At 41.0% G+C, this 27,697-nt stretch overlaps 2 protein-coding genes across 3 annotated transcripts in view; one reads left to right on the top strand and one right to left on the bottom strand.

Moving 5' to 3' along the window:
• Positions 1–11,325, bottom strand: part of SGTB (small glutamine rich tetratricopeptide repeat co-chaperone beta) — a 58,836-nt gene extending 47,511 nt beyond the window's left edge. Inside the window, exons 1-3 of one of the 2 annotated variants that reach the window (XM_034960030.3) lie at positions 10,924–11,325; positions 8,860–8,981; positions 1,098–1,201 (exon numbers count right to left, since the gene is read on the bottom strand). In XM_034960030.3, the coding sequence (XP_034815921.1) occupies positions 1,098–1,201; positions 8,860–8,959 (204 nt within the window). In that variant the 5' untranslated portion in view covers positions 8,960–8,981; positions 10,924–11,325. Of the gene's footprint in view, positions 1–1,097; positions 1,202–8,859; positions 8,982–10,083; positions 10,358–10,923 lie in introns of those variants that run through there. The other variant, XM_003827438.6, reaches the window with a different exon arrangement.
• Positions 10,364–27,697, top strand: part of NLN (neurolysin) — a 99,554-nt gene continuing 82,220 nt past the window's right edge. The window contains exon 1 of the mRNA XM_003827430.5: positions 10,364–10,581. Within this exon, the coding sequence (XP_003827478.1) occupies positions 10,541–10,581 (41 nt within the window). The 5' untranslated portion in view covers positions 10,364–10,540. The remainder of the gene's footprint in view (positions 10,582–27,697) is intronic.

Genomic DNA, 27,697 nt, shown 5'->3' with positions numbered 1-27,697 from the left:
ATTCCAGAATTCTTCATTATATACTAAAGCTCAAGTACGGAGTTAGAAAAACAAAGGAGCCCATGAGGCACCACAACGTCATAAAGAAACATGTGGGCCAGGTGTGGTGGTTCACGGCTATAATCCGAGCACTTTTTGGAGGCCAAGGCAGGACGATGGTTTGAGCCCAGGAGTTCAAGACCAGCCTAGGCAACAAAACAAACAAAGACCCCGTCGCTACTAAAAAACAAAAACAAACAAACAAAAATTAACTGGGTGTAGTGGTGTGTGATTGCAGTCCCAGCTACTCGCGAGTCTAAGGTAGGAGAATTGAGGACTGCTTGAGCCCAGGTGGTTGAGGCTGCAATGAGCCATGATCACACCACTAGACTGCAGGCTGGGTGACAGAGAGAGACCTGCCTCAGAAAAAAAGAAAAGAAAGAAACAAGTGGGAGTTCACCCACATGTGGGAGCCCTAAACTCCCTAAACTTAGCATTTTTCAGACAGTCTTATGGTCTGTTTCCTGAAAAGGCCAGAAACCCAAGACCATGTATAAATAGTCCCCAGGAGCAGGGATCAGAAAACTTGGATTTCAGTCTTAGTTTTGCACAGTGACCCTTAACCCTTCCCTGTTTTAAGGAGCCCCATCAATGGGCAAATTTGATGAATTCTGCTTCAGAAATGACGATTCAATTCCAGAGGAATCTACTTCTGCATGGCTGCTTCCTAGACATTAAAACTTTTTAAACCTGTATTCCACGTTTTAGGGAAACATCAATTCAGATGCTGGAAACCAAAAAATACTCAGATTCATTGAAATGACATTCAAGAAAAAAAAATACTCAGATACTGTAAAGAAATTAAAAGTCGACTAATACATACCATTAAATATAAAAGGTGAGAGGATGAAAATAGTTATCAATATGAAAATCTAAAGCACATTAAATGAGTTATATTTTAGATACCCAATTATATCCATATAGACAGACTATTTACCTTATATACAGGATGAAGTTAATTACTCATATACCTGGCCCCTCAGCTATTAACAATCTATTAACATAAAATTGTAGTCATACTTATATCAGTTAATAATGAGAAAATAATGACAACATACCTTACAGAAGGAATTGGTAAACATTTCTGTCAAAGGCTGTGAAACTGCTAGGTGTGTATCTTCTGGGCTGATCTTAAAAACTGTCTCCAAGCACTGAATTGCAACTTGAAATAAATTTTAATAGTAAAAAACAATTAGCAATTTTAAAAAAGAAACAAGTTTTTTTTTCTGATAGAACTGCAATGTATGGAAATTCAGTATTTATGATCACAGAACATAAGGAAAACATTGGTTCAGCTGCAAAGAAATTTCTGTTTATAGACTAGCTATCCAAGGAAAACACACTGATTTTCCTTCTTCCTTCCTCCCCCTCACACTCTCCCTTCCCCTTCTCCTTCCCCTTCCCTCCCTTTCTTTCTTTCTTCCCAATTTTTTTTTAGAGACAAGGTTTCACTTTGTGGCCAGGCTGGAGTGCAGTGGCACAATTATAGCTCACTGTTGCCTTGACTTCCTGGGCTCAAGGGATCCCCCTGCCTCAGCTCCCTTAGTAATTGAGACTATAGGCATGAGCCACATGCTAACTGTTTAAATTTTTTTGCAGAGACAGGGTCTTGCCAGGTTGCCCAGGCTGGTCTCAAACTCCTGGGCTCAAGTGATCCTCCTACCTTGGCCTCCCAAAGTGCTGGGATTATAGGCATGAGCCACCACACCTAGCAACAACTGGATTTCTTATTCCTCACTTAAGGAAAAATGTTGTCTAGAATATAATTTCTCAATATATGTATTACATCATATTCTTGTTGAAGGCTACCAGAAAGAGCAAGTCATTAATAACAACTTACTCAGCCAAGTGTGGTGGGTTATGCCTGTAATCCCAGCACTTTGGGAGGCCAAGGAGAGTGGATTGCCTGAACTCAGGAGTTCAAGGCCAGCCTGGGTAACATGGCGAAACCCCGTCTTTACCAAAAATACAAAAAATTGGCCAGGCGTGGTGGCGCACACCTATGGTCCCAGCTACTCGGGAGGCTGAGGTGGGAGGATTGCTTGAGCCTGGGAGGAGGAGGATAGCTTGAGCCTGGGAGGAGGAGGTTGCAGTGAGCCAAGATCTCACTACTGCACTCCAGTACGGGTTGAGACCCCATCTCAAAAAAACAAAAACAAAAACAAAACAAAAAATGTACTCTCACTACAAACCTAAAATATTTTTTTTTAAAAATGTGAGAAACAGAATTCTCCATTAATTAAAAACATTAATAGTAACAGAACATAGCCCCCATCACATAGGAAGAAGCACTAAATATTAATCTTGGTGTACTTATGTGAAGATAGATTTTAAAAATTCATTCATCCATGCAAATTTGCCAAGTGCCTACTATCTGTAAGGCACTGGTCTAAGGTGGTAGAGAAACAGTAATAAACCTAACAGAAAAAAATCACTGTCTACATGATAAAGCTTATATTTTAATAAAGGAAGACAACAAATATAATAAGCAAAATATAAAGCATGTTAAATGCTGATAGGGGCCTTGTCTATTTTTATTGTATGGCAAAATAAGTGGTTGGTATGGCTAGGGTATACAGTGGGTGGAAAGACATGGTGAGGGATTATGTTCGAAGTCTGTCGTTGGAGGCCATGTTCAGTGGCTCACGCCTATAATCCCAGCATTTTGGGAGGCTGAGGCAGGCAGATCACCCGAGGTCAGGAGTTCAAGACCAGCCTGGCCAACATGGTGAAACCCCATCACCGCTAAAAAAGTAAAAATTAGCCGGATGTGATTGCATGCCCCTGTAATCCCAGCTACTCGGGAGGCTGAGGCATGGGAATTGCTTGAACCCAGGAGGCAGTGGTTGCAGTGAGCCGAGATCACCCCACTGCACTCTAGCCTGGGCTACAGAGCGAGACTCTGTCTTCAAAAACCAAAAGAAGTCTGTCATTAGATGACAAGGCACCTGAAATTGCATTTTTAAAAAGATTTAGACTTCAAGGAATGAGCAAATGGAGAGCCATTAAAGAATTTAGTGAGGGAGAATAACGTAACTAAATTATGTTTAGAACTAAAAGTCTGGCAGGAACATTGAGAATGAATTAGAGAGAAAAGTTGGGATTTGAGAAATCGATTGGGATTAGTGAAGTTGGGATTAGTGAACAAAGCTAACCACAGCCTTGGAACTCAGGCCTGTCTCGTTATCCTTATTAATCCAGGCTGAAAAAATTAAATAACCTGGGTACAATAATTTAACTTACATTTACCTCAAGATTCTCATTTATCAAACAGAGATTACATTTGATCTTCCTTTTAGAAGAATCTATTCCTATTTATTCCTAATGAAAATAATAAGACATTCAGGAATAAGTCACAAAATCTAAACAAATACTATATATACTTATTGTTTCACTGTAACACCGAACAAAAATAGTCTGGTACTGATAGAGAAAGATGAGTGAAGAATTCTATTCAGTAATACCACATCCTATCTGTATAACACTTAATTCAAAAGTTTTCACATGCTATGTACCTGCCATTCGCTGATTCAGATTCTCTTCACAAATATATTGGCTGCAAGGAAGGCAAGTATCTCTACCAAATAGACTTAGAAACTAAGATCCAAACTAACTAAGGGAAATGCCCGAGACCATTGGATTCAATTCAACAAATATTTATTAAGCACCTACTATGTGTCAAGCACTTTTCTAGACACTTTCGACATATCAGTGAATAAAACAGAAAAGATCCCTAACCTCTTGGGATTTCCTTCCTAGTAGGAGATGGAGAGGTGGACCATAAACAATAAACAGGTAGTAAAGGGTAAGGAGGATGGAGAGTGTGGGCAGCTGAGCAGAAAAGCAGCTGCAGGGTTTTTGTTGTTGTTGTTGTTGTTGTTTTTGAGACGGAGTCTCGCTCTATTGCCCAGGCTGGAGTGCAGTGGCGTAATCTTGGCTCACTGTAACCTGTGCCTCCCGAGTTTAAGCTATTCTCCTGCCTCAGCCTCCTGAGTAGCTGGGATTACAGATGTGTGCCACCACGCCTGGCTAATTTTTGTATCTTTAGTAGAGAGGGAGTTTCACCATGTTGGCCAGGCTGGTCTCAAACTCCCGACCTCAAGTGATCCGCCCGCCTCGGCCTCCCGAAGTACTGGGATTACAGGTGTGAGCCACCGCACCCGGCCCACAGCTGCAGGTTTAACAGAGAGTTCAGGGTAGGCCTTACTGAGAAAAGAGATTTGACAAAGACTTGAAGGAGACGGGGGTGTTAGCATTATCTGTGAAGACCATTCCAGGCAGAGGAACCAGCCAGAGCAAAAGCCCTTAGGCAAGAGGATATGGTACATTTATAAAGAGAAAGCTAATAATGGCTGAAGCCAAATGAGAAAGGGGAGGAGTAGGTGAACAATATGTCACAGAAGTCAAATTATATAGATCCTTTAAACAATTTTTTGAGTAGATAAATGATAGAAACTCACATACTCTGTTTGTAAAGATCACTGGTGCCTGTGTTTGGAACAGCCAATGGAGGGGCAAGAATAGAAGCAGAGAGACCAGTTAGAGGCTATCACACTAAAACAGTCAAGAAATAGTTCAATCCAGAGGTGGTATAAGAGATGTCAAATCTAGACATATTTTGAAAGTGTAGCCAACAGGATTTATTGAATGATTAGTTACAGGGTATTTGAGAAAGAGAAGAGTCCAGAATGATACCCAAGTTTCTGGCCTGAGCAACAGAAAAGATGACGCTGACATAAACAGAGATAGGGAAATTGCATACAGAACAGATTTTGGGTGGGGGAATCAGAAGTTCGGTTTTGGCCATGTTAAATTTGGGATGCCTATTAGACATGCAAGTGGAGATATCTAGTAGGTACTTGGATATATAAGACCTTCAGAAGAAAGGTCTGGGCTGAGGGCATAAATTTGGGAAATAGCATATAAATAAGGGGTATTTAAGGCTAAGAAGCCGAATGATATCACCAAAGAAATGGGTATAGATAATGAAAAGAAGAGGATCAAGCAGTGGACCCTGGGTACACCAGGTCAGGGAAAAGAAGAGGAACCGGAAAAGGGGACAGAAAAGAAGCAAACAATGAGATAAGAAAGCCAAGAAAGTATGAAGTATCCTGGAAACTAAATAAAATATACTGGGGGTGGTGGGGGGAGTCATGAGGAAATGACCACCAACATTATCAGTGACAGCTAATAACTCAGATGAAAGCTGAGAACTGACCATTAAATTAAACAACACAGAAATCACTAATGTCCTTGATGAGAGTGGTATAGATTGAGAGATTGAGGCAAAGGCTTAATCAGAATGGGTTTAAGAAGAATAGAAGGAGAGGAGTTGGAGAAAGCAAGTATAGACCATTCTTTCAAATGGTTTTGCTGCAAAGGGAGACATACAATTAAGCAGTAATTATTTGCTGTTTGTTTTTGCTTTTTTGAAGAAGGGAGAATAATGGTAAGTTTATATGATGATGGAAATGATCCAGTAGGGTATGAAAATTTTATGATATAAGATTAAAAAAATAAAATAACTAAAGTGATATCCTGGAGTAGGTGAGACAGGATGGGATCTAGTATACCAGTAGAGGGGTTCCATTTAGAAAGGAACATGAATAGTCCATCTATGGTAATAGCTAGTCAAACAGGCAGGCAGGCCGAGTATGTGGGTGCCATCATATCCAGCTATTTTCTTATTATTTCAGCTTTCTTGGTGGAGTAGAAAGCAAGGTAACCAACTAAAAGTGAGGACAGTGAAGGAGGTTTGAGGGTTTGAGAAGATATGAGAAAGTGTTAAAATGGTCATCTAGGAAAATAAATGTATGAATGAACTTAGAACAGATACTGTGATTGCCTGACAGCATTAAAGGTCTACTTGAAGTTCACAGTCATGAATTTAAAGTGGGACTAGTCAGCAAAGTTGTGTGTTTTGCTCCATTTATTTACAGCTACATGAGTGGGTGTGAGTAGTTGGGCACAGAGTAGGTGGAGAGTTGGATTTAAACAAAGTTGGGCTTTGCAAGAAAGGGAAGGAGATACAAGGGAATAATTATAATTATCAACCATGGAATTTAAGATGAGTAAGAAGAGGTGTGGGGAAAGGTGAGGGATGAACAGATTGGAGATACTGGTTGGGTCAAAGAATAGCTGGAGTAGGGATTCTAGAGGGAGTAATCTTGGAAAGACAGGCAATAGTGGTCAGAAAGTGAAATGTTTGGGATAGAGATTAGGGAAGGAATGCAATTCTGGTAATGATTAAGTCTAGGGAAGGCTTTCTCAATCTCCGCATACTGACATTTTGGATCAGGTAATTTCTTCTTGTCAGGGGCTGTCCTGTGCATTAGCAGCATCCATGGCCTCTACCTACTCACTAGATGCCAATAATACCAGCCACCCGCTTCACCCAGTTGTGACAATCAGAATGTATCCAGATATTGCAAAATCACCCCCAAGTTGAGAACCACTGATCTAGAATATGATCAATTGTTTGAGATCACTGGATGAGGTCAATAACTGAGAGCCAGGAAACTAAAATAATCATCAATCAGTATATTGCAATTGCCAAGAACTAAATAGGAGTAGTGCTAGAGAGAGTGACAGTGAGCAGGAACCACAATTAGTCAAGGAATGAAGCAAATGTCAGTAGATGACAATAATTAAGAGGAGTGGGTGACATAATCTGATGGCAAGACAAAGCTGATGATATACCAGCTTCACAGTAGTGGTAAAGCTGGTATTAGAACTGAGGCTTCTTTCCTAGGGCTTTTAAAAATGTCTAGAAGGTGGGCAGACACCTCCACATGATTTCATGTTCAATTAAATTAGACTCACAGAGTCAAAAATAGGGGTCAGTCAAAAACAATTGGCACCCTTTCTGACTGCCATATATAACAAACAGCTGAAGGCACATATTTTTGGCTGAATACCATCCTAAAAATAGGACATAACATCTTGGTTTGAAAAAAAAACCCCTCAATTTTCTTTCTGGCCCTTAAAACTTTTATGCTGCTTTTGATTAGAAAAGAAACATCTTTTCTTAAATGACTGCATTTATCTGTTTGCTACAGAGCAATCATAACTAACATTCTCCTTAGATAACCAATCAACTTTATCTTCACATAGTCTAATCATCAAGGAGAACAAAAAGACCTTAATATTAAATGGACTGATTGCAATGTTCTCCAACTGTGCATCACCTGCTCCTCTCACTGCCACCTGGAAAGACATCAACTAACCAGACTGCAAGCAGGTTTAGAGCAAATGCCCAATTTTCATCTCCACCTCCTAAAAGCATATACACAGGGAAATGCTTGTTGAAATTATAGAAGCAGTTTCAAGATGGGATTTAAACTATACTGTCATTTATTAAGTTCTTCCAAATGCACTCTCACTGCAATAATTAAGACTTTGGGGCTGGGAGGGGTGGCTCATGCCTGTAATCTCAGTACTTTGGGAGGCCAAGGCAAGTGGATCACTTGAGCCCAGGAGTTTGAGACCAGCCTGGGCAACATGGTGAAACTCTGTCTCTACAAAAAAAAATACAAAACTTAGCCGGGCGTGGTAGTGTACTCCTGTAGTCCCAGCTACTCAGGAGGCTGAGGTGGGAGGATCAATTGAGCCCAGGAGGTGGAGGTTGCAGTGAGCCAAGATTGTGCCACTACACTCCAGCCTGGGTGACAGAGCCAGACAGACCCTGTCTCAAAAAATAAATAAATAAATAAAAGACTTTAGGCCACAGGGACACCAGATTCACTGAACCTCCACAAGCCCATCTGCAGAATTCTACCTTGTTATGGTTGTACTGAATTTAAATTTTATAACACATAAACATGAAGAACAAAGACGGTGTCGAGGAAACACATGATGCTATCACCCACATCCTGTTCAACTTTACAGATTACCGAATCCAATATTAAAGTTAACGTAAAACACAGGTGAAATGCTCCCATTTCAAGTTCCAAATTAGGCACTGGTCAGATCTCACTAGTGGTATAATTATTAGACTTTTACATAGTGCTATTAAAATGACTCAGGTATTTTTATATATTATTTCTAAACTGGATGCTTTCCTATTAGGAAATGGAGACAACAAGATCTTCAGAGTATTAACAAGGATTTAAATCTCAGTTTTATCACATATCAGCTGTGTTATCTGGTTACGCTATTTGGTTTCATTTTCTTTTTCTTTTTTTTTTTGAGACAGGGTCTCGCTCATGGCCCAGGCTGGAGTGCAGTGGTGTGATCTTAGCTCACTGCAACCTCCACCTCCTGGGTTCAAGCCACCCTCCACCTCCTGGGTTCAAGCCACCCTCCTGTCTCAGCCTCCTGAGTAGCTGGGACTACAGGCAAGTGCCACCACACCTGGCTACTTTTTGTATTTTTAGTAGAGACAGGGTTTTGCCATGTTGCCCAGCCTGGTCTTGAACTCCTGACCTCAAATGATCTACCTGCCTCGGTCTCCCAAAGTGCTGGGATTACAGGCATGAGCCACCAAGCCTGGCCCTGGTTTTATTTTCTCACTTGTTAAATGGGGATAATACTAACATAACAGTTGCTGTGAAGAAAAAATTGCCTATAATATGAACAGCATACTTCTGACATATAGTATTTGTTCAATAAATGAACAATAGTCCTCTTAATTTGTTGTTAAAACAAACAAAACAAGCTTCAGAAAATGGAAATACGATAACCTTATAGTCAGGCCTCTCTTCTTGAAAGATCAAAAAAAAATTCTGGTTATGTTACAATAGATCATCAAGTTGGGCTTACAGCTATTTTAGTCTTCGTTTATAATTATAATATAAATGAACACAAAGAGCAGATGCGTACCTTCCAAACTTTCTTGTTCATCCGAGGTGTAAGTGTCCATCTGACTTTGTTCCCGTAAGAAACGAATAACTGCATAAACCAGGTGCTTGATAGATGACATTTTAGAAGCTTAAACACTTTTCCTTGATAAGAAAAATGAAAACACTGAACTAAGTTATTTTAAAGAATCAGTCAGGAAAGTCATAAATTACAAAGATGATATGGGTTATAAACTGTATTAAAGGTAAAAACAAAACACAAAACTGTATGACCTTTCATCTTTTCTCTTTGTAGAGTCAGGAGAGCACAAAGTATTGTGAAGGTAATTTATTACATATTTTCATTAATACCCAGTGGTATACGAGTATGTTAAATCTTGGAATAAGTAAAAATGTCTTCAAAACATGTACAGCATAAGCTTAGACTGTCACTGCATATCTCACCATACAGAAATCCCCTAAAGGCCTCAGTACTAAGTTGAGAGGCATTTCATACTGCTGACTAAAAGCTGATCTATACCAAGCATCTTCCTCTCTTTCATGGGATCTAAAAAAAGTATTAATAATGTACACTCTACCCACTTTTGTAGGTTGAGAGTTATTTGATGAGGAAGCACATTCGCGAAAGGTTATTCAACTGGTGAGTGTCGTTCTTAATAAAAACGGCATTTCTATTTAATCAGCAGACATGTCAGGAAATCGCTGCCCAAGTCGATGGATACTACAAGCCGACTGGCGCTCCCTGCAGAGGCTGTGCTCGTGGACAAGCTGGAAGCTCCCGGTCATGTTCATTCACATGGAATACTATCGCATCCAAACAGTGGCGCAGGGCCAGGCGGCATTCATGGCTGATTTCCACCAAATCGCATCATCCATCTGCTCCCCAGGTTCCCTAATTCAAAGCCAGGGTGTGGTACCCGCCGCTATAATGTTTATTATTTGTGTAGTTATTTTAAAGGCGATGTCAGCCTCTAGGCCACGGGGTCATAAGCACTAAATAAGGCCCCAGGGCAGAAGGTAAAAACAGAATGGGGGGAAAAGGGGTGAGAAGAGGGAAAGAGATGCCCAGCCTAGTCCAGGCTTCTCCCCTTTCCTCTCCCCAGAGCGCATCGAGCTCCCCCTCCCTTCCGTCCTCCCTCAGGTACCCGGCCTCGCCTCGGCCCTGCCCGGTGTGCAGCGGGTGCCGGTGCGGGCCTCGGTCCGGAGCGGCGGGAGGCGCACCCTTGCCAGACAGAAGCCCCCTTACCAAGCAGGAGGACGCGAGACGACTGCTGCTGGCCCGCGGGGTTCCGTAGGCAGGCCCGCCCGACCCCTGGTCCTCGGGGCTGGAGCCCGGCTCGGGATCGCAGCACTGGTCGCGGCGGCGCAAACTTCCCCGGCCCCCAGGCCGTCGACCCCAGAACCCACCAGGCTGTGCTCTCTCTCAGGCGGCAGGGTCTGGCCAGCACCGCCCCTGGGGCGGGGCCGGACGCGAGGGCTGGGGCGGGGCCAGACGCGCGGGCTGGGGCGGGGCACGGCGCGGGGCGGGGCTGGTAGGCGCCGGCGTGGAGCTGCCGCACGTGGGAGGGCGCTGGCCAGGCAGCCACTGTGGCCTCTGCGGCTAGGCCGGCTCGAGACTCCCGGGCGCCCAGGCGCTGCCGCCCGCCTCGCCGCCCCACGCCGAAGGACCACGCGCCCGCCGCCGCCAGCCTGTCAGCGCTCCCATGATCGCCCGGTGCCTTTTGGCTGTGCGAAGCCTCCGCAGGTACCTCCAGCGCGCGGGTTAACCTTGGCCGTGGGCAGGGCGGGGTCTTTCGCCGTGTGGTGCCTGGAGCCCGGACCCAGCCCTTCCCGACCGCGCCTCTCCGACGCTCCTGGGACGCACCCTCCCCGCGGCTTGCAAGGTGGACCCCTGGGGGACACCTGGCGCGGCCACCTGGGGCCACCTTTCCCGCCTCCGCTCCCTCGGGAGGACGTCCATTCCTCTTTGTTTGGGACTGCCTCAGCCGCAGTCAGCGAGGCTGGTCACAGACGCGGCCCAAAATGAATGCAAATAGTTTGGATAAGAAAATCATTTCACGTTCAATCCCAATGCAGAACTACAGACCTGTCATTAAAAGTGCCGCAGCTGTGGACTCAGAGCAATTGTGTTTGCTCCTCGCGCCCATTATTAGCATTCCAATCGTTTAACATCCACCCGAGATGAAACCTCTTTGGTGGTGTTGCTTGTTTCCGTCCATGCTCTCTGACTTCCTTTTTTATTTTCCTCCTCCCCATAAAACAAACATTCTGCCTCTTGCCGGTGCAAATTGACTTGGCCCAAAATGGAGAAAATGATCGCTTGGACACGGCTTTGGGCAGCCTGAGCTGCTGTTTTGGATTGCTTCCTAGCCCTCTAACCACACCCCACTGCAACAGACCAGTAGCAAGATGGTGAGGGAATTAAATTCTTTGCACGGATGCACTGGTTTTCGGAAACAATGCCGCCACCATCCCCGTTTCCAAATCTGCCCAGAACTGTAAATCCAAATGAAGATTCAACAGAATAAAGAAAATGTGTGCTTCTTGCTAGCTATCAACAAAACTACTTTGCAACATGTCAGCATTTAAGCTTTCTACAGTTCCCTTTTGCACATTGCCACTCGTCTGTGTGGATGGAGCTTTGTGTTGCTCAGTCCGTAGAGTTAGGGAGCAGGCAGGCGACAGTGGTTAATTACAAAGAGTTAATGTGGTGATTGGTGACCATATTTCAGCCTGTCGTTTTTTGCTAGTCTCCAGGCTGCAATCGATATAGCTGTCAAATGAAGTTATACCAAGAAATGAAGACTTCACATAATGCAGGGGTGAGAGGAGGGAATAAATCTTCATATAAGAGCAATTCTCGGCCGGGCGCTGTGGCTCACGCCTGTAATCCCAGCACTTTGGGAGGCCGAGGCGGGTGGATCACGAGGTCAGGAGATCGAGACCATCCTGGCTAACACGGTGAAACCCCGTCTCTACTAAAAAATACAAAAAATTAGCCAGGCGTGGTGGCGGGCGCCTGTAGTCCCAGCTACTCGGGAGGCTGAGGCAGGAGAATGGCATGAACCCGGGAGGCGAAGCTTGCAGTGAGCCGAGATTGCACCACTGTACTCTAGCCTGGGCGACAGAGCAAGACTCCGTCTCAAAAAAAAAAAAAAAAAAAAGAACAATTCTCAAACTTTTTATTCTCAGGACCCCTTTACCTTTCAAAAATTACCGTGGACCTAAGAGCTTCTGTTTGTATGGTATATCTGTCTATATTTACCATATTAGACATTAAAGCTGGAAAAAATTTAAAGTAGTTGTTAATTTAGAAAACTAATAAATAGGCTACGTGCACAAATAATGATTTTAATGAAAAATAACTGTTTTCCAAACCAACCCCCCCGCCCCCCAATCAGTGAGAAGATTAACATTGTGGGTTTTTTCCCCTTTTTTTAAAAAATTGTGGTAAGATATAACAAAATTTACCATTTTGATAATTTTTAAGTGTACAATTGAGAGGTACAGCCAACACCACTGTCCATCTCCAGAACTTGTCATCATCCCAAACTGAAACCCTGTACCTATTACACAATAACTGCCCATTACTTCCTCCCCCAATCCCTGGTTAACCATTATTTTTTCTCAATGAATTTGAGTATTTCAGGTCTCTTATATAAGTGGAATTAGACAATATTTGTCCTTTTGCGTCTGGTTTATTTAGTATAGCGTTTTTAAGGTTTATTCGTTTTGAAGCATGTGTCGGGATTTCCTTTTTAAAACTGAATAATATTTCATTGTATGTATATACCACATTTTGTTTATCCATTTGTCAGTGGACATTTGGGTTGCTTCCACCTTTTGGCTATTGTGAATACTACTACTATGATCATTAATGTGCACATGTCTGTTTGAATCCCTGCTTTTAATTCTTTGGGATACTGTATGTACCTAGAAGTGAAAATTGCTGAGTCATAGGATAGTACTATGTTTCGTTTTTGAAACCATACTGTTTTCTTCAGTGGCTGTACCATTTTTACATTCCCATTGGCATTCCAATTTCTCCACATCATCATCAGCACTTATTTCCTGGTTTTGATAACAGTTATCCTAGGAGTGGCATTGTTTCTTTTTTTTTTTTTTTTTTTTTTTTTTTTGAGACAGAGTCTCGCTCTGTCGCCCAGGCTGGAATGCAGTGGCGCTATCTCGGCTCACTGCAAGCGCCGCCTCCCGGGTTCACCCCATTCTCCTGCCTCAGCCTCCCGCGCCGCCTCCCGGGTTCACGCCATTCTCCTGCCTCAGCCTCCCAAGTAGCTGGGACTACAGGCGCCCGCAACCACGCCCGGCTAATTTTTTTTTTATTTTTAGTAGAGACGGGGTTTCATCGTGTTAGCCAGGATGGTCTCGATCTCCTGACCTCGTGATCCGCCTGTCTTGGCCTCCCAAAGTGCTGGGATTACAGGCGTGAGCCACTGCGCCCGGCAGAAGTGGCACTGTTTCGCATTTTTGCAAAACTAATGTGTGACATAATAGAAGGTAACTGGATTCTTATGTCTGCCTCTGCATTTAAGCTGCTACACTGTTTCTGTTTCATTTTGGTTTAAGATGAAGAAAATCCCACCTCACAGTCATATGAAGTTGGAAAGAAGAATATTTTAATAGCTTTTTAAAGATAATCATGGGTGTTCTTTGATATCACATCAAAGTTTGACAAATCGTAGCTTTTTAAAGGTTAGTTACAAAGTGGAATTTGAAACTATATCAATGTACTTTTTTTACACTGTTACATTAATATCCAACGGTGTACCTTACACTTTGAATGGATGTTCAATCCATGCCTGTTTTTTAAAACATTAAGCATTAAGTCCTTCGGAAATTTTAGTGGTTCACTGTGTTATACAGTTCTTCCTAATGTTGACATATTTCATTATACAGTATCAAACAATCACTTTCCTTAATGTCTTCCTATTTAGTCGGAAAAGTCTTCAAGTATTGGGAAGCTGTCAAGCTCACAGTGGCAGATAGGATTTTCCAAAATTCTAGTTTTCACTTGAAAGCTAGAATTTTATCATTGGTAACACAAACTGTCAGTTGTTTTACTTGAAGTGACAATCTCACTTTGTTACATTTTTGACAGAATTTCTGCCACATACTTAAGTCTGAATAACCCTGGTTTGTCTGTCAGTAGTTTTTTTCTGGTAAAAATGGTGTTCCATGGGCTGGGCACGGTGGCTCACGCCTGTAATCCCAGCACTTTGGGAGGCCATGGCACGTGGATCACGAGGTCAGGAGATCGAGACCATCCTGGCTAACACGGTGAAACCCTGTCTCTACTGAAAATACAAAAAATTAGCCGGGCGTGGTGGCGGGCGCCTGTAGTCCCAACTACTCGGGAGGCTGAGGCAGGAGAATGGCGTGAACCCGGGAGGCGGAGTTTGCAGTGCGCCGAGATTGTGCCACTGCACTCCAGCCTGGGCGACAGAGCGAGACTCCGTCTCAAAAAAAAAAAAAAAAAATGGTTTTCCATGAAAAAAATCTATTTCAGCTCACGGTTCAACCAATTGCAAAAGTGCTTTTGATTTGGGCAACCAAATCCTCAGGACAACCCTTATACTCAGGTACACAGCAGAAATGCTTTGTGTGTACTTGGTCACATATAACTCAAGGGTAGAGATTTAATAAAAATTCATACTTTTTACCATTTCATTAAGGATATTCTAAAATGAAATTGACATTATTTTTAGCCTGAGTGCATGGCAATGAAAAATATAGCTACTAGTACAGTTTGGTGTCATTGCCTCAATTTGTGCTGAAGTACCAACAGTATTATCCACCATTCCTTTTCACCATCAGTGCAAATGTTCATAAAGTAAAAAGGATAAATAATGTCTTAGTATTGTTATGAAAGATTTTTAACCTCACAGACTCCTTGAAAGTGTCTCAGGAACCCCTCCCCATACCTCTACCTTTAAGGTTTGTGGACTACATTTTGAGAGCTGCCGATATGTGGTATTAGATTCTTTGTTTATGCATGGAAGAAAATAAATATACTAATAGCCAAAAAATTATTACCTTGTTAGAAGCTACCATAAATATATTAACTATTTTGTTACATAAGGGCATATCTTACAGTTAATCATCATATATGGTAGTCCTTAACCCAGGGCTTCCTTGACTTAATCACAGAATCTGCTCTGTTTCAAAATCAGTATCTTCCAAAAGAGTTCATATTAGACAACATGGAGGACCCCCTGTGTTCTCCTGTTTTTCCTGTTTCCTCTGACACTTGGGAGTTCATTTTAGTGTTACGGAGTAACTAGGCTTTTGCCTAACTGACTTATAGTTTCCATTGGGTTTTCTTGTTGGCAGAGCTGCTATATCCCCTTCCCAAGGCCAGCTTGGCAGCTAGGATCATTGATGGGGGTGTTCAGCCAACTTCTTGGGAATAAGTGGACTGAGAATCTGGAGTTTGGATTATAGTTGCTGTTCAATTCACTTTGTGACCTTAAAAAAATCACTCACTCCCTTGGACCTCTTTCAAGTTATGTACCTATGTATGTATGTATTTTAGAGACAAGGTCTCACTCTGTCATCCAGGCTGAAGTGCAGTGGGGCATGATCATGGCTCACTGCGGTCTCAAACTCTGGTTTCAAACAATCCTCCCTGCCTCAGCCTTCTGAGTAGCTGGGACTACAGGCGCTCACCACCATGCCCAGCTAATTTGAAAAAATTGTTTGTAGAGATAGGATCTTGCTATGTTGCCGAGGCTGGTCTAGAATTCCTGGCCACAAATGATCCTCCCATCTCAACCTCTAAAAGTGCTGGGATTACAGGAGTGTACTATCATGCCTGGCCCGGTTTCCTTATATTGTAAAATGAAAAGGACTAGACTAAATAATAGCTAAGGCCTTAAAAAAAAACAAAAAGCAAAAAACCTCTATATTGCCATAGCAAACCAGGAGAATTCCTCCTCCTACCTCAGATTGTACAGCATGTGACCCAAGCAAAGCCTAATGTATATTATAGAATAAGAGGGATGAGTGACATGGTCAAAGAAACAAACGAGAAGGTTGACTCAACAATATTTAGCTGAAACAATAGCTGTAATAGCCTAGCTTCCTCTTTCAATTAGAAAAGACAGCTTGGTTTGCTTTTTGGTTTTTGTTTTTTTGAGACAGTCTCGCTCTGTTGCCCAGGCTGGAATACAGTGGCATGATCTCAGCTCACTGCAACCTCTGCCTTCTGGGTTCAAGCAATTATCCTGCCTCAGGCTCCTGAGTGGCTGGGATTACAGGTGCCCACAACCACACCTGGCTAATTTTTTGTATTTTTAGTAGAGCTGGGGTTTCACTATGTGGGCCTGGCTGGTCTTGAACTCCTGACCTCAAGTGATCTGCCCACCTCAGCTTCCTAAAGTGCTGGGATTATAGGCGTGAGCCACTGCACCTGGCCTAAAAAACTTGGTTTTTTAAAATGATGACAGCAATGCGTGTTCATTATTGAAAACTTAGCAAGTAATGACAAGCAAAAGAAAATATTAAATATATATATAATCCAACCACCTGGAACAGCCAATTCTTAACAGCTTTCAAAATTTCCTCTATGAACAGACTTTCTTTTTATAAATATGATATTGTTATTCTTTTATAATTTTTAATATTATACAAACATCCCCTAAAATATAAATAGCTATAATATATTCCTTTTGGGGATGTATGCAATTTGATTAATATATGCCTTTAGAAATGTCAACTATTCCCAACTTCCTGCAATGAGTAATAGTGCTTGGATAAACATTCCTATTGTCCTTTTCCAAATCTTTAATTATTTTCTTAGTATAAATTCTTACAAATGGAATTTGTACATCAAAGGGCATGCATACCTTTCAGGTCTTTGGTACTTATCATCTTACTCTATTCTAAAAACTTTCTCCCAAATTATAATCTTACCAGGTGAATAAGTAAATGCTGGTTTCCTATACTGTTACCAACATTGAGCATTTTAATTTTTTTTATCCTTACCAGTTTGATAAGTGGTAATTTCTCTTATTATAATTTGCATTTTCATACATTTTTGGAAGGTTTATTCAGTGAGTATAATTCCTAAACAAAAATTCAGGAGTTGTGGTCTGGAAACCAAAAAGTTATTTGTTGTCTGATGTGAAAATTTATTTATATGGAAAATCTTAGAAAGTCAGACAAATTCAATTACAGTTTTCTTGGTGTTTTTGTTTGTTTGTTTGAGACAGAGTCTCACTTGGTTGCCCAGGCTAGAGTGCAGTGGCATGATCATGGCTCACTGCAGCCTCGACCTCCCAGGCTCAAATGATCCTCCCACTTCAGCCTCCCGAGTAGCTGGGACTACAGGTGTTTGCCACCACACCCGGCTAATCTTTGTATTTCTTGTAGAGACAGGGCTTCGCCATGTTGCCCAAGCTGGTCTCTAATTCCTGGGCTCGAGTGATCTGCCCGCCTCAACCTTCCAGAGTGCTGGGATTACAGGCATGAGCTACTGAGCCCAGCCTAAATTACAGTTATTAATAAACTTAACAATATTTACAGGTCTAAGTGTAATTAAATAAAATTGAGATTATTCCTCTAAAACCAGTAGGCATAATCTCCAAAATGTTAAGAGAACAGTATTGGGGAAAAAAATCTAGTAAAGAAAGGGTTTTTTAAGTTAAAGTATCAAGAGCTAGGTTGACATTATTTATACAAATGGATTTGGTTATAAAATAGGTTTTCTTTTCTTTTTTTTTTTTTTTTTTTTTAAGATGGAGTCTTGCACTGTTGCCCGGGCTGGAGTGCAGTGGCATGATCTTGGATCACTGCAACCTCCGCCTCCTGGGTTCAAGCGATTCTCCTGCCTCAGCCTCCGGAGTAGCTGGGATTACAGGCACCTGCCACCACGCCCAGCTAATATTTTGTATTTTTAGCAGAGACGGGGTTTTACCATGTTGGCTAGGCTGGTCTCGAACTCCTGATCTCATGATTCACCCGCGTCGGCCTCCCAAAGTGCTGGGATTACAGGCGTGAGCCACCGTGCTCCGCCGAGGATTGATTTCTTTCTTTTTTGTTTGTCCTTTAACCCTGGTTTTGGTCAGAAGCAACCTGGTTCTTTCTCAGAGTTAAACATTATCACCTCTTTGGTTAAGACAAAGCACAGGACTTACTTGGGAAGAATCCCCTGAATTAAAGATATGAAGAACCAAGGAAACTGATGTGTATTGAATACATATGTAAATGCCAAGCTGCCGCATTACAAAGTGCATGTAGCATCATAGAGTCGACTATATAAATCTAGAAACAGCTCGCCTGAGTTTGAATGCTGGTTTTGCCACTGACTAGCATTGTGATCTTAGGCAAGAATACTTAAGTTCTCCGTATCTGTTTCCTCCTCAGTAAATTGGTAATTGATTGGCTGATTTCTTCATTCACCAAATATTTATTGTCTATTATATGCGAAATAGTATTCTTGGTCTGGGGATATAGCAAAGAACAAAGCAGATAAAAATCTTTGCATTAATGGAACTTACATTCCAGTGGGAGAGACAACTAAGGAAAATATAAAGTAAGTTAGATGGGAAAATGTGCTGCAGAGCAAAAGTAAAATGGGAAAGGGGAATGCTCAGTACCGATAGGAAGGAAATTGTAGAGTCAACAGGAAAGGCTACCAAGAAAGTAATATTAATACTTGAGTAATGATCTAAGAGAAATGAGCAGTTGTGCTATGTGAATACCTGAGGCAGGTCATTCTAAGCAGGAGAAACAGCACACACCAAGGCTCTGAAAGCAGGGCTATGCCTGGTGTTTTTGAGAAAGTAAAGAGACCATTGTGACTAGCATGGAATAAATGTCAGGCAAGTAAGTAGGAGATGAGACAGGGAAAAATTGGACTCATCCTTTTTTTTCTATTTTCTTCTTTTTTTTTTTGTTTTTTTTGTTTGTTTTTAGATGGAGTCTCACTCTATTGCTCGGGCTAGAGTGCAATGGCACAATCTCAGCTCACTGCAACCTCCTCCTCCTGGGTTTAAGCGATTCTCTCACCTCAGCCTCCCGAGTAGCTGGGATTACAGGCACCCGCCATCATGCCCAGCTAATTTTTGTATTTTTTGTAGAAACAGGGGTTCACCATGTTGGCCAGGCTGGAACTCTTGACCTCAAGTGACCCACCTGCCTCTGCCTCCCAAAGTGCTGGGATTACAGGCACTTTGCCCATGTAATTGTCCATGGTGGGATTACAGGCCACCATGCCTGGCCTGTACTCACCTTTTAAGATTGAAACAAATATAGAACACTTTGAACATTGCCTGGTTATATCCATTCCTATTACCACAAAAATGCTGTATAACAAACTGAATTTCAGTGGAGTACAATGATCAATGTTTATTTTTGCTGACAAATCTAGATTTTGGCTGGGCAGTTTTTCTGATCTTAACTCATTCATGCTCCTTCAGTCAGCCATGGGTTGTGTAGGCAGCTCTGCTGATCTCTGCTATCCTCTCTCACATGTTTGGTGATGTAGGATGGCCACAGCTGGGGCTATTTGGCCCTCTTTCCTGTGACGTCTCGTCCTCCAAGAAGCTACCTCTGGCTTGTTCTCATGTCAGTGGCAGGGTTCCATGAGAGAGTGGAAGGCAGTTGGAACTGGAACCTCATTAGCTCTGCCACATTCTACTGGTCAAAGCAAGTCACAAGGCTAGCCCAGATTCAAGAAGTGGGGAAACAGACTCTATCTCTTGATGGGTAGAACAGCAAACTCACATTGTTAAGAGACGTAGACTCATAGCAGGTGGAAAATTGAGGCCATGTTAGTTATCAGTCTACCACATCGGCACATAATAAAATCTCGAGAAATATTAGTTACTGTTTTTACTTGTGTGAATTGCCTAGTTTTATTTGGGGATTTTTAAAATTAGGATTATTACTTTGTAAGAGCCCCTCATAGATGTTTCAGTTGTTTTTGATCTTTGAACTTTTGGGGTAGATTATTGTTGCTTTTTGCTTTTTTGCTTTATCCCTACAAAAGTTTAAATTTTTATACAGTCAGAAATATCAGTCTTTTCCTTTATGATTTCTGCCTTTGGTCTCATTCCTAGAAAGTCCTTCTCCACCCCAAGATTATGTATTTTAAAAATCACCTACATTTTCTTTTTTCTTTTTTTTTTTTTTAGACAGAGTCTAGCTCTGTCACCCAGGCTGGAATATAGTGGAACAATCTCATCTCTCTGTAACCTCTGCCTCCCAGTCTCAAGCAGTCCTCCCATGTCAGCCTTCCAAGTAGTTGGGACTACAGGTGTGAGCCACCACACCTGGCTAATTTTTGTATTATTTGTAGAGACAAGGTTTCACCATGTTGCCCAGGCTGGTCTCAAACTCCTGGGCTCAAGCAATCCTTCCACCTCAGCCTCCCAAAGTGCTACGATTGCAGGCATGAGCCACCACACCCAGCATCTACATTTTCTTCTAGTACTTTTATGTTTCATTTTTCACACTTAAACCCTTTATCTATCATGAGGGCTGACTTTTTAAAAAAGACTTCTTCAAATTATTGAGTGAAACAAAAAGGAAATCAACACCAAAACTGCAAAACTGCAAGAAGTATAAAAGGAAGTCCAGCTTATGAAATCTGGATTTCCCGTTCACCATAGCTTACATTAGAAAGACTCTGCCCCATTCTGCCCACTCTGAGATTGTCTATGCTTCCTGTTTGGCATTCAAGAGGAAGTCCTCATATTTCCCAGCCATATTTTGCTGGTATCTTTAACATTTAATCCCACTTGTGGTCAACAGCAAAAGGAAAATTCTATTTCTGCCTCACATCTCAGGTGGAGTTGTAGTGACTGAAATAATCACAGGTTGATGAAGCCTGCTTGCTACGATGTATAAGGTCCATACTGTCAGGGCTACATAGATCTAACTATTCTAACACTGAGATTTATACATCTATACATTATTTTTATTCTCATAGGAATTCTTTTTAAGGTTTTGTAGCTTTCTTCTCTGCCAAGATACAAAATAGGGAACCACAAATTATTTATTTAAAAAAGAAATAGATGAATGATATTAGATTCCAACTACCAATTGGACAGCTCCTGAGGTCTCACAGTCAGCCACTTTTTTATCTTATAAGTGATATGGTTTGGCTGTGTCCCCACCCAAATTGAATCATGAGGCAGTTACCCCCATGCTGTTCTCATGATACTGAGTTCTCACAAGATCTGATGGTTTTATAAGGGGCTTTTTCCTCTTTGCTCAGCACTTCTCCTTCCTGCCACCACATGAATAAGGAGGTGTTTGCTTCCCCTTCTGCCATGATTCTAAGTTTCATGAGGTCGCCCCAGCCATGCTGAACTGTGAATCAATTAAACCTGTTTCATTTATAAGTTACCCAGTCTTGGGCATTTCTTCATAGCAGCATGAGAATGGACTAATACAATAAATACTTACTGAACACCTATTATGTTGTTGAATCTCAATATCACCTTTTCCTAAATTGACGGAATTCCCCTGGCTTGCTTTTTTGCCATTGTTCTTTGCCTCAGTGTCACCATTTACCCAAGTCCAAAGCCTAGGAGCCATTCCTTGCTTTTTTCTCTATTTCCTTTACCTTTTCCACCAACACCAAGTCCTGGATAGTCTTCACATTCTTTCTCCTTTCTTTGTTCCCGGTATCACCATCATAATCCAAATCTTCCTCATCATGAGTCCCAGCATCAATTTTTGCTTACCACTAATATATTTTCCTTATGAAAATAGAGATCTTTAGGAACTACAAATGTGACATGTCATACTTCAGTTTGCAATTTTTCTTTACTTGTCATTAAACAATCAAAACTCTCATGTGGTTTAGAAATCCCTATACAGTCTGACCCCTGTGTAGCTCTCCCAGCTTCTCCTCTCACTCAGTGAACTCAATGCTTCAGCCAGAGAGTTTATGTCCTTATCTCCTGGCCTTAAATTAACATAAGCTGATCTCTTATTTGGAACATTCTTTTCTTTCTCTCCCATTTCCAGAGCCTAATACTCATTCATTTATCTTAAGAGTTATGAAATATTATACACAAAAAATGTAATGCATATACGTATATACATGTGACTAAAAGGATGAAAAATGTGTCAATATATAAAATGATATTTCTAGTATGAAAAATATATCTATATGTAAAATGATATTTCTAGTACCGTTGAAGTTCCTTGAGTGCCCCCTCCAACCATGTCCCTTTCCTCATACCAGAGATAACCACAGTCTTGAATTTTGTAATCGCTGTCCTCTTGCTTTTCTTTATAAACATTACAACAAATGTATATTTCCCTAAACAACATATGATTTAGTTTTGCATAATGAAACTAGTTTCACATGGGTATGGTTCATTTTTACTGTTGTAAGATATTTCATTGTGTGACTATTCCAAAAATTTACTTTTTATTTTGTCAATGAATATTTGGGCTTCCATTTTCTTGATATTACAAGCAATATTGCTATGAATATTCTTATAATGTCTCCTGATACATATGTGTAAGAGTATGAATTTAAGAGAACAATTACTAGGTTGTAGGATGTACATTCTCAACTTTACCAAATAATGCCCAATTCTTTTTCCAAAGTGGTTATACTAATTTACTTCCTTCTCTCCATATAGTATTCATGAGTAGCCATTGATCCACTGTCCTTAGCAACTCTTGTTGTTGTCAAGCCTTTTGCCAATCCAATGGTTGTAATGGTATTACTTGGCTTTTATATATATTGCTGTGTTACTAATGAGTTTGAACATGTTTTCATGTTTCTTTGCCATTTGTATTTTGTGCCTGTTTATGTCTTTTGCCCATTTTCCTGAGTTATCTTTTTCATGTTGAATTTACACTCTACAGTATTTATACATTTTAGATATTGTTCACTTGTTTTCCAGTATTCAAAAAACATGACTAGTCATGGTGGCTCACGCCTGTAATCTCAACACTTTGGGAGGCTGAGGCAAGAGCATTACTTAAGCCCAGAAGTTTGACACCTGCCTGGGCTATATAGGAACACCCTGTATCTACAAAACATTAAAAAAAAAATTAGCTGGGCATAGTGGCATTCATCTATGGTCCCAGCTACTCGGAAGGCTAAGGTGGGAGGATTGCTTGAGCCTGGGAGGTCGAAGCTGCAGCGAGCCATGATCATGCTGCTGCACTCCAGCCTATGCGACGAAGGGAGACTCTGTCCAGCCTATGCGACAGAGGGAGACTGTCTCCAAAAAAAATGTATATTTAATCTGTGTTTAATCTGTACGAGCCACTGAGCTAAACTCTAAGAATACAGCTGTGGATAAGACAGAAACTACTCCTGCCCTCATGGGTTTATCCCCTCACTTAAAGGGGGTCAAAAAGTAAACTAATAAATCTCTAAACTAATAAATCTCTAAATAATAACATCATCTTAGCTTTATACTTTCTGAGGGTGAAGTTACCAGACCCCTACTAAATTCTTTCCCCCTGAATCCTGTATTAATACTTCCATAGTACAAACATTATTATTAATAATGTTTTTCTTCACCACTAGTTGACAAGTTTTCTGAAATCAGCAGCCTATTTTTTTGTTTTTCATTTCTGTACCTCCACTACTTAACATGGTCATTACATAAGGGATGCAAAATAAATATATTCATTGAATGGATGAATGAAAATATCATTACTAATAATAACTGAAAATTCAGTGTTCACTATTGATACCTAGGGAGTATAGGCCTAGATTTGGCATTTTGATACTGACAGTTACAGGTATAACTTTCAGTAGAAAGTAGATATTTCAAGCCCTATATAAAGTAGCTGGGTGCAGATTTCTTAATACAAAAACCCGGTTGCCTATGTCTACATGTTAGGTAAGCCAATTTAGATTTAGTCATTTTATACCAAAGTTATTTACAGAAAAAAAGTAGACCTAGTTGTATTATCAAAAAACTAGAGTTGACTGGGCACAGTGGTTCACTCTTGTAATCCCGGCACTTTGGGAGGCTGAGGTGGGTGGATCACTTTACCTCAGGAGCCCAAGACCAGCTCGGGCAACATGGCAAAGCCGTATCTCTACAAAAATTACAAAAATTAGGGCGTGGTAGCATGTGCCTGTAGTCCCAGCTACTTGGGAGGCTGAGGTAGGAGGATCGCTTGCACCTCGGGAGGCGGAGGTTGCAGTGAGCCAAGATTGCACCATGGCACTCCAGCCTGGGTGACAGAGCTAGACCTTGTCTCACAAAAGAAAAAAAAAAAACCCCAAGGCAATACAACCTAGTAAGAGTGATAAGGCACATACTAATAAATAATTAGAATACAAGGCAGAAGGTGATAAGTACCACAGAGTGGAGAGATTGATATGGAAGATCAGGGAAAAGAGATTACTTCCAGGATAAAAAGGAGGGGGAAAGGCCAGGTGTGGTGCCTCATGCCATAATCCCAGCACTCCAAGGAGGATGAGGCAGGAGGATTGCAGGAGCCCAGGAGTTCAAGACCAGCCTTAGTAATATAGTGAGACCTCGTTTCTACAAAAAATGCTCATCATCACTGGCCATCAGAGAAATGCAAATCAAAACCACTATGAGATATCATCTCACACCAGTTAGAATGGCAATCATTCAAAAGTCAGGAAACAACAGGTGCTGGAGAGGATGTGGAGAAATAGGAACACTTTTACACTGTTGGTGGGACTGTAAACTAGTTCAACCATTGTGGAAGTCAGTGTGGCGACTCCTCAGGGATCTAGAACTAGAAATACCATTTGACCCAGCCATCCCGTTACTGGGTATATACCCAAATGACTATAAATCATGCTGCTATAAAGACACATGCACACGTATGTTTATTGTGGCATTATTCACAATAGCAAAGACTTGGAACCAACCCAAATGTCCAACAATGATAGACTGGATTAAGAAAATGTGGCACATATACACCATGGAATACTATGCAGCCATAAAAAATGATGAGTTCATATCCTTTGTAGGGACATGGATGAAATTGGAAACCATCATTCTCAGTAAACTATCGCAAGAACAAAAAACCAAACACCACATATTCTCACTCATAGGTGGGAATTGAACAATGAGATCACATGGACACAGGAAGGGGAATGTCATACTCTGGGGACTGTGGTGGGGAGGGGGGAGGGGGGAGGGATAGCATTGGGAGATATACCTAATGCTAGATGACGAGTTAGTGGGTGCAGCGCACCAGCATGGCACATGTATACATATGTAACTAACCTGCACAATGTGCACGTGTACCCTAAAACTTAAAGTATAATAAAAAAAAAAAAAGAAAAAAAAAATGTAAGAAGCCAGATGTAGTGGCACACTTCAGAGGTCTCAGGAGGCTGAGGTGAGAGGATCACTTGAGCCCAGAAGGCAAAGGTTGCAGTGAGCCGTGATTGCGCCAGTGCACTCTAGCCTGGGCGACAGAGCAAGATCCTGTTTCAAAAAAAATAAAATAAAACAAAGAAAAAAGAATACAATATATTGTTAACTATAATCATCATGTAGTACAATAGATCTTTTGAACTTATTCTTCCTATCTAAGTGAAATTTTGTGTCCTTTGACCAGCATCTCTCCAACTCCCTCCTTTCACCAGCAGTCACCTCAGCTGCTGGTAACTACCTTTCTACATTTTTTCTTTTTTAAGACAGAGACTTGCTCTGTTGCCCAGGCAGGAGTGCAGTGATGTGATCTCAGCTCACTGCAACCTCTGCCTCCCAAGTTCAAGTGATTCTCCTGCCCCAGCCTCCTGAGTAGCTGGGATCACAGGTGCGTGCCACCTATGATATATATGTGTGTATATATATATTTTTTATATATATTTATATATGTATATATAAATATACATATATTATATATTTATATATACATATATATTATATAATATATATGTATATATAAATATATAATATATATATAAAATATATATATAAATTAGCCTGGCTAAATTTTGTATTTTTAGTAGAGATGGGGTTTCACCATGTTGGCCAGGCTGGTTTCGAACTTCTGACCTCAGATGATCTGACCACCTATGCCTCCCAAAGTGCTGGGATTACAGACATGAGCCACCATGCCTGGCCAATTCTACTTTCTCTAGTACTTCTGTGAGATCAACTTTTTTACATTCCACATATGAGTGAGATCATGCAGTATGTGTCTTTCTGTTGCTGGCTTATTTCAGTTAACACTTTCCACCAGGTTCATCCATGTTGTCACAAATGACAGAATTTCCTTTTTTATGGCTGAATAATATTTCATTGTGTATGTATACCACATTTTCTATATCCATTTGTCAGCTGATGGACACAAGTTGCTTCTATGTCTTGTCTATTGTGAATAATATATAGCAAACATGAGAGTGCGGATATCTCTTCCATATTGATTTCATTTTTTAAAGATATATTCCCAGTAGTGGGATTGTTGGATTGTATAGTAGTTCTATGTTTAATATTTTGAGAAACCTCCATACTGTTTTCCATAATGGCTGTATGAATTCATATTCCTACTAACAGTGTGTGCGGGTTCCCTTTTCTCCACCAAAGACTTGCTATCTTTGGTCTTTTCCATAATAGCTATTTTAACAGGTGTGAGATGATGTTTCATTGTGGTTTTAATTTGCATTTCCCTAATGTTGATGTTGAGCATTTTTTTCATATACCTGTTTGCCATTTATATGTTGCTTTTGAGAAATGTCTGTTTGAGTCCTTTGCCCATTTTTTATTGGGGTTGTTTTCTTGCTATTGAATTTATTGAGTTACTTATATATTTTGGATATTAATCCCTTATGAGATGTATATTTTGCAAATATTTCCTCCCATTTTATAGGTTGTCTCTTCATTCTGTTTATTGTTTCCTTTGCTGTGCTTATTAGTTTGATGTAATCCCATTTGTCCACTTTTGCTTTTGTTGACTCTGCTTGTGGGGTCATATCCAAAAAATCATTGCCCACACTAGTGTTATGGAGCTTTTCCCATATATTTTCTGTCTTAGTTCATTTTCTGTTGCCATAATTGAATGCCTGAGGCTAGGTAATTTATAAAGAAAAGAAATTTATTATTTACGGTTCTGGAAGCTGGGAAGTGCAAGGTCGAGGGTCTTCTGCATCTGGTGAGGGCCTTCTCAGTGTGTCATAACATGGTGGAGGACATAAGGCGGTGAGTGAGGCACACTGAGAACAAAACTGGCTCCTATGACAGATCTACTCTTCTGATAACTAACCCACTCCTGTTCTTCCCCATTAATTCACCCACTAATTCATGAATGGATTAATCCACTTATGAAGGCAAAGCCCTCTTGACCCAATCATCTCTTAACAGCGTCACCTCTTAATACTGTTAAACTGAGGATTCAGTTTCAAAATGAGTTTCAAAGGGAACAAGCATTCAAACCATAACCGTTTTCTGCTAGTAGTTTCACAGTTTAGGATCTTACATTTATGTCTTTAATCCATTTTCAGTTGATTTTTGTATATGGGATGAGATGAGGGTCTAATTTCATTCGACTGCATGTGAATCTCCAGTTTTCCCAACACCGTTCCCTGAAGAGACTGTCTTTTCGTGTGTTCCTGGCATCTTCGTCCAAAATCGGTTGGCCATAAATGTGTGGATTTATTTCTGGGCTTTCTAGGCTGTTCCATCAGCTATGTGTCTGTTTTATGCCAGTACCATGCTGTTTGGTTACTACAGCTTTGTTATACATATATATTTTATATGTACGTATATTTTATATATATATAATATATACGTAATTCTTTTTTTTTTTTTTTCTTGAGATGGAGTCTCGCTCTGTTGCCTAGGCTGGTGTGCAGTGGCGTGATCTTGGCTCACTGCAGCCTCTGCCTCCCTGGTTCAAGCGATTCTCCTGCTTCAGCC

This window comes from Pan paniscus, chromosome 4 (assembly GCF_029289425.2).
Source record: "Pan paniscus chromosome 4, NHGRI_mPanPan1-v2.0_pri, whole genome shotgun sequence".
NCBI lineage: Eukaryota > Metazoa > Chordata > Mammalia > Primates > Hominidae > Pan > Pan paniscus.
The sequence above is the reverse complement of the archived record's forward strand: the minus strand, read 5'-3'. Positions and strand labels throughout refer to the sequence as shown.